At 39.5% G+C, this 6,865-nt stretch overlaps 1 protein-coding gene across 1 annotated transcript in view; it reads left to right on the plus strand.

Moving 5' to 3' along the window:
• The first annotated feature begins 2,497 nt into the window (after positions 1-2,497).
• LOC148009822 (GTP-binding nuclear protein Ran1B-like) overlaps positions 2,498-6,865 on the plus strand; it is a 5,254-nt gene continuing 886 nt past the window's right edge. Inside the window, exons 1-5 of the mRNA XM_087672619.1 lie at positions 2,498-2,653; positions 2,847-2,913; positions 3,063-3,119; positions 4,080-4,197; positions 6,799-6,865. The exon at positions 6,799-6,865 is cut by the window's right edge and continues 23 nt beyond it. Coding sequence (XP_087528745.1) covers positions 2,651-2,653; positions 2,847-2,913; positions 3,063-3,119; positions 4,080-4,197; positions 6,799-6,865 — 312 coding nt within the window. The 5' untranslated portion in view covers positions 2,498-2,650. The remainder of the gene's footprint in view (positions 2,654-2,846; positions 2,914-3,062; positions 3,120-4,079; positions 4,198-6,798) is intronic.

Consider the following 6,865-nt stretch of genomic DNA (forward strand, 5'->3'; position numbering starts at 1 on the left):
TTATTTTTGACATAAATAGCCTCCTAGAGTATTCAAATTAGTAGTGTAGCCCATAGACATCACTATCTCAACAAGTCATCAAGTTTCTCTCTCTCTCTTTCTACTTTTCATAGACACAAGCTTGCCTCAAATCAAGCAAAATCTTAGCAAGCCCCCTGCTAGATCCAATCAAAGCCCTTACTTAATCCCCTTACTTCCAAAAAACAAGATGCCCATATGCTTGCATGCGTCAAAATCATGTACCAAGATCTCTTCTTGAGCATCCAAAGACAATTTATTTTGCTCCAAACCCAACCAAAAATGGTTGCCAAATCATTGCCAAGTGGGCTATTGTAGCCCCAAATTGACCCTTAATGGCTCAAGCATCTGTTTGACTCATATCTAGATCCCCATGATGAGAATAGTGCCTTTATCAATGTGTGGCTAATAAGCATCAATGTCAATCCTTAATCCTCGTGATAAAGCTTCACTCCTTATGCTCCTCGCTCCAACAAGTAGTAGCTCCACAAACACTAAATGCTACTCTTATACCAATTGAGAGGGAAGCAATGGTGGAATATGAGGTAGAAGCTATGGAGTGCAAGAGGGTTGAGAGAGAGAAGAACACGAGAGAGTTATGTGGGTACAAAATGAATGGTGCCCTTATTCTTTATTATGTTCACTTATATATGAATGTGTATAGTGTGTGCATATATAAGGGGTGCCTGCCTGGCTATTTGCAATTGTCCTTTACCCCAAAAATCACAATGGTATTGCGACTTGGCCTTAGTCCTTGCCATGAGCAGTTATAGTCATCAAAAGATATGTGTTTGCTATGGTGATCCCATTGAATGTAGGCATGAGACCACTTTCCATTTGATATTTCCACAAGTTTAGAATCAAAGTGAACTTTTGCAAACACTATCCTCTATCAAAATAAATGGTCTTAACATTCAATGGCATACTTTTGATTTGGGTAGTAGTTTTATTCATGTAGAGAACCCTTGCATTACCTATAGGAGAGAGAGAGAGAGAGAGAGAGAGAGAGAGAGAGAGAGAGAGAGAGAGAGAGAGAGAGAGAGGGGGGGGGGGGGGATTTGTGTTTCAATTGAGTGGGATAGCAAGCAAGGCAAGTTTTTCCAAAACAAAATTAATTATACAGGGATATTAAACCATGAGTAATATAGCAAATATTGACAATAGAAAGCTTAGAATTAGCCTATAAAAAATGATAGCCCAAATGCAACAACTTACACCATCTTTTGTGTTAGTATGTCTCAGTGTTGCTTTTTTCCTCATGAGATTGTGTCACAATAAAACATTATATTTGAGATAGCTAGTTATAAAAAGTAAGATCACCTTCCTTATTCTAATTTTCACTTTTTACAAAATAATGTTTACCTCACTATTTTTCCAACACTAGATACAAGTGCACTTAAAGCATTAGTGAAGCATAGATAATGCTATAATGAAAATCCTTGGGATGATGATCAAGAGCATAAAGAAGTATGATATGTTGTAATGTGCAAACAACTTGATAATGAAGCATGCATTTGTTTGTTCATCACTACATATCGTATGATTTTATAAGAGCAAAACATATTTTATGACTTGACTCAATAGTTTACATCCTTTATACTCTATCCATTATGTTAGCTTTATATAATCATAGAAAAAAGAGGTTCCGTATCACAAAATGAGCCATCAATCTTTGTGCACCCTTTTTGATTAATTAGTTAATAGTAGGAACATATAATGGGAAGATCTTATTCTTTAAAAGGTGTTCCTCTATTAGAGAAGGCACAACTAAAAATACCATTAACATTGTAGTGTGGACCACTTTATGCTTTGTGTAAGTATGCATACACGTAAGTATGTATGTATATGATACTTGATGTCTCGCATTTTATACTTGGTTTTTCCCTAATCATGAAGGGTACTATTTCAAACCTAAAGGGCGTATATTTAATCTAATAAGGTTGGACTCACTCAAATAGGACTATAAACAAATCACGTTCAAGAATAAACTAATTGTAATCAGAGTAAGATGCACAATAACTTGATAATTTAAGGGTAAGGAAGCACCTACCTTATCTTTTCCTACCTTATGTTGTTTCAAGCCTTTAGATTGAGAAAAGACATGGTTTACGAGCAATATGAAAAGGAGTTGCTTGTAGTGCAAAGGTAATAGATATGGACAACCGACTAAAGAATTATGGTAGACATCACTAGCATATTGTGACTAAAGCTGCCACCTTTTATTGCATGGTATGTTCGAAAAAAGGCTAGCTTGGGGAATTATTGGTACACGAGCACATGATTACTTGCGAGGAGAGAATGGTTCTTTATCATTGTGAGGAGAGAACACTTCTTTATCATTGTGGTTGCTTTCTTTTGTAGAGATTCACCTTCTGCCCCCTTTTATTATAGAATCTTTGAATCAAAGAGCAAACTAGCGTCATTTCTAAGCATAAGACCATACTGGCCAAATTAGTAGCAATAGATGCGAAAGGAGGTAAAAAATCAAAGGAAAGTTTGGGAATAAGGGAACCTTAGCTTTGGTTGATTATAAAGGGACTTAATGGGTGGCCTCTAACACAATTACAATCTTCCACAAATCCACGCCAAGCTTACAGCACAAATCAACTCAAGAGTTGAATCAGAGTATTACATGGTGACTACAAGTCAAAGAGTTTTGCTTAATTTGTTGCAAGTCTTTCATAGCTCATAAGTCTGACAATACATTTTCTTATCTAAATCTATGCACCATAAAGCTTGTGTATAGAGAAGAGCTTGAATGTATGTTGCTTTTGTGAGTAGTGAACTAACACATGAAGCGTTTGTCTTATTGTTGGTTGAAATGGCAGGCCTTAGCTGGTCAAATTGTGGATTATCCAAGCTTCAAGCTTGTAATTGTAGGGGATGGTGGCACAGGTGAGCTCCTCCTCCTCCTCCTCCTCCTCCTCCTCCTCCTCCTCCTCCTCCTCCTCCTCCTCCTCCTCCTCCTCCTCCTCCTCCTCCTCCTCCTCCTCCTCCTCCTCCTCTCTCTCTCTCTCTCACATTTATTGATTGTTTTTCCGCAGGCAAGACTACTTTTGTGAAGCGCCATTTAACGGGTGAATTCGAGAAGAAATATGAACGTAAGCCACCATCCCCCCCCCCCCCCCCGATAATCTTCCGCGTATTATCAAACCATTGCAAACAATTGCTAAACTCGATTTTCTATCGTAGAATATACATTTCGTGGAATTAATCACTCGAATGCTAGTCCATTCCTCTATCGCCTTTGAAAATCGATCTTTCATTATATGAAAATCACTTGAACCCTTTACACGTTGGGGTTCCCCTAGTAATATATTATAACCCTACTACTAGAAATGTTGGGAGTCCCTTTACTAGTAACGCTAGGAGGAGGAGGAGGAGGAGGAGGAATGGTAGTACTAAAATAGCAGCATCCACACTAACAACAAGGTGCATAAAGAGTCCTTATCCTATACATGATGCCTTTGACCAAAACACAACTTCATAACGCCGCCATTCCACAACACCAAGTTCAAGTTTGCATCAAGCCAATCCTCACCTAGGTTTTGCTTACAGGATCCTCTGATATGATCCATCTTTCTTATGTGTGTTAATTCAAGAAATGTGCACTTAGATCATTGCATATTGATGAGCATAGTCCATTCCCACATGATGATGAAGGCAAAACATGATCCGTTTCACCAAAACCCACACCTTTACATAATCAAGACTCTCAATAGTAATTAACATCGTATCAAAATACAGTAACAACTAGAAAAACTCTCCCAGAAAATAACCTCTAATGAAATCTTTTACTTGTAGTTCTTACATATCTTCTTTTGGGAAAATATATGGCAACACGTACTTTTTGGCCATTATTATTGTAGAAGTTCTAAAAATAAACTCTAGAAAAAGGTAGTCATGATCATTGATCTCAAGAAAATTGTCATAAATAAAAACTTTCCATCAATAAAAGTGAACCATAATTAATCTCAAGAAAATCTTCATAAATAAAAACTTTGCATCAATGAAAGTGAACCACATAACTCCTGATGTTTCTTATTTGCATTTCATGGCAGCTACAATTGGGGTAGATGTACATCCACTTGATTTTTTCACGAATTGTGGACCCATTCGTTTCTATTGTTGGGACACAGCAGGACAAGAAAAGTTTGGAGGTCTGCGAGATGGCTACTAGTATGTTCTTCTTTACACATTAAAAAACACTAAATGACATCTTTGATATATTTAATAGAATTACAACATAGAAGTAGGCTATCTCCCAACGAGTAACTATTAACTTGCCATGAAGTTTTTCTTTTACCTATTTCTTATTGATGATGTAGTTAAAGGCACTTGTTAAGTCCGAAGTCCAATATATCAAACTCTAGTAAAAGTTACAATCTCTTTAACTAGATGCTTTTCTTTAGTATAATATTAAGCCTTCTTGTATAAGAAAGAAAGATTTTGTCTAGTACATCAATTCTACCTATTCACAACTTTGAATATATAACTTACAAGACAAATTTATTATATCATACTAAACTATGTGGCTTGTAAAACATGAGACACATTTAGCAATTTTAAACATATACCCTACAAGCTAAACGTTCGGCCCCATATTAAAGTATGTGGCTAACCATGATGGGTCCATGAGCTTCTTCAAAAGAAGTGAAGGGAGGTATTTTAATTGTTGTTGAAGAAGATAGACTAGTATGAGGACTTTGGGAGAGAAGATTAAAATACCTAGTAATGCTTTTACCCTATATATATTCTCTCTCTCTCTCTCTCTCTCTCTCTCTCTCTCTCTCTCTCAAATCACATTTCAAAAAACCCAATTTTTTTCATTTTAAAAACCCTAATTATTATCCTGAATTACATCTCAATTGTCAATAAGGCCATTGCTCTTGCCGCCGTTCTACCACCCCAGCAGCCCACATGCGTCTCAGTCGACTTTCGCCATCAGCCATGCCAGAGAGAAGGTGCCCCTCCACTTCTGCATGCCCCGCCGCCCTGTTTTGCCGTCCGTCGCCACAAGCCGCCCACTTCTGTCCACGGCAACTCTGTCGACCATCCCGCCGCCGCCACCACACACACACACACACAGAGGCCTAGCCTCCCTGCTCGCCAGCCTGTCACCATGTCCCCCAAGCTCAACCAAAGATTGGGCTCCTAAGCCTCTCCCCAAAGGTCAGAGATTACATCACCAAGGAGACCGCCTAGGACTCAAAGGGCCTCCACCATGTAAGGCCATCATGATCATCCTCTGTGTGTGTGTGTGTGTGTGTGTGTGTGTGGCACGCAGTCCTGCCTACATGCGCCTCCTGCCATGGTAGAGAGAGAGAGAGAGAGAGAGAGAAGGATGATGATGGCCTCAATGTGTGTGTGTGTGTGTGGCACGCAGTCCTGCCTACCTACGCCTCCTGCCATGGTAGAGAGAGAGAGAGAGAGAGAGAGACAGAGAGAGAAGGATGACGATGGCCTCCACCATGTAAGGCCATCATCATCCTCAATGTGTGTGTGTGTGTGTGTGTGTGTGTGTGTGTGTGTGTGACGCAGTCCTGCCTACCTGCGCCTCCTGCCATGGTAGAGAGAGAGAGAGAGATCAGAAGGATGATGATGGCCTCCACCATGTAAGGCCATCATCATCCTCAATGTGTGTGTGTGTGTGTGTATGTGTGTGTGTGGCACGCAGTCCTGCCTACCTACGCCTCCTGCCATGGTAGAGAGAGAGAGAGAGAGAGAGAGAGGGATGACGATGGCCTCCACCATGTAAGGCCATCATCATCCTCAATGTGTGTGTGTGTGTGGCACGCAGTCCTGCCTACCTGCGCATCTTGCCATGGTAGAGAGAGAGAGAGAGAGAGAGAGAGAGAGAGAGAGAGAGGGAGCTCTACTAATGATCAAAAGAGCGAGAGAGCGGGAGGCCCCTCTTGCATGCCCACATTCCTACCATGGCTGCTGCCTAGCTATCACGCCTCCATCACTGGTATGTGTGTTCTTGGGGAGGAATTTGAATCCAGGTTTGGGAGGCATGCCTAGGTTCAAACTCATTCTCGTAGTTCTGTTACTACCGAAGGTACAACCAAATTAATATAATGTTGTAGAAGTATAGATGGTAGCGCAAAGGCTTTGAATAATGAAGATATCTTCATTTGGCAACTTTATTACATAAATAGTATACACATGTAGATTATGGTAAATGATATGCTCAATGAGTGAGCAACAATCAAATTGTGAATTGGTAGTCAAATTTCTTTCAATCGAAGATAAATTCATGTTGTTTAGTTGTAGGCAAAGTAGGGCACTCAACTCCTAATAATGTTTTAATGGTCTAGATCCAGTACTCACACACCCCACCCTCAATTGTCAAAGGGAAGAGGCATGTTGGATTTGGGAAGGGCATATGCTCTCAAGAGTGGCTCACAACACTGATGCAACAAGGGCCCTCCTTAAAAGGGCTTGTTAGGTTAATAGGACAACATGCAATATGGGTATTTTTACCTACCTTCTTCAAGTCCTAATACTAATCTACCATGTTTGGTGATTAGTTGTCCTTTGGTCATCAAAATTTTTACACTTTCATAGGAATAGCATTTTTTGATAATTATGTTTGCACACATATTGAGATATAGTATAATGATTTCATGATGGATCTTGCTCTCATGTGGCAATATTAAGTTAAAACTCTTCACTCCATTAAAATGGTTACTTAGAGGTTAATTGATAAGCAGAAAATGAAATTTTGAATTTTCTTTATACTCTCGAACCCTTCAATGACATTTCCTGTTCATCCAGCATCCATGGTCAATGTGCAATCATCATGTTCGATGTTACATCTCGATTGACATATAAAAACGTTCCA

This window comes from Lygodium microphyllum, chromosome 30 (genome assembly GCF_053477565.2).
Source record: "Lygodium microphyllum isolate KBCC chromosome 30, Lygodium_microphyllum_v1.1.10, whole genome shotgun sequence".
Taxonomy (NCBI): Eukaryota; Viridiplantae; Streptophyta; class Polypodiopsida; order Schizaeales; family Lygodiaceae; genus Lygodium; species Lygodium microphyllum.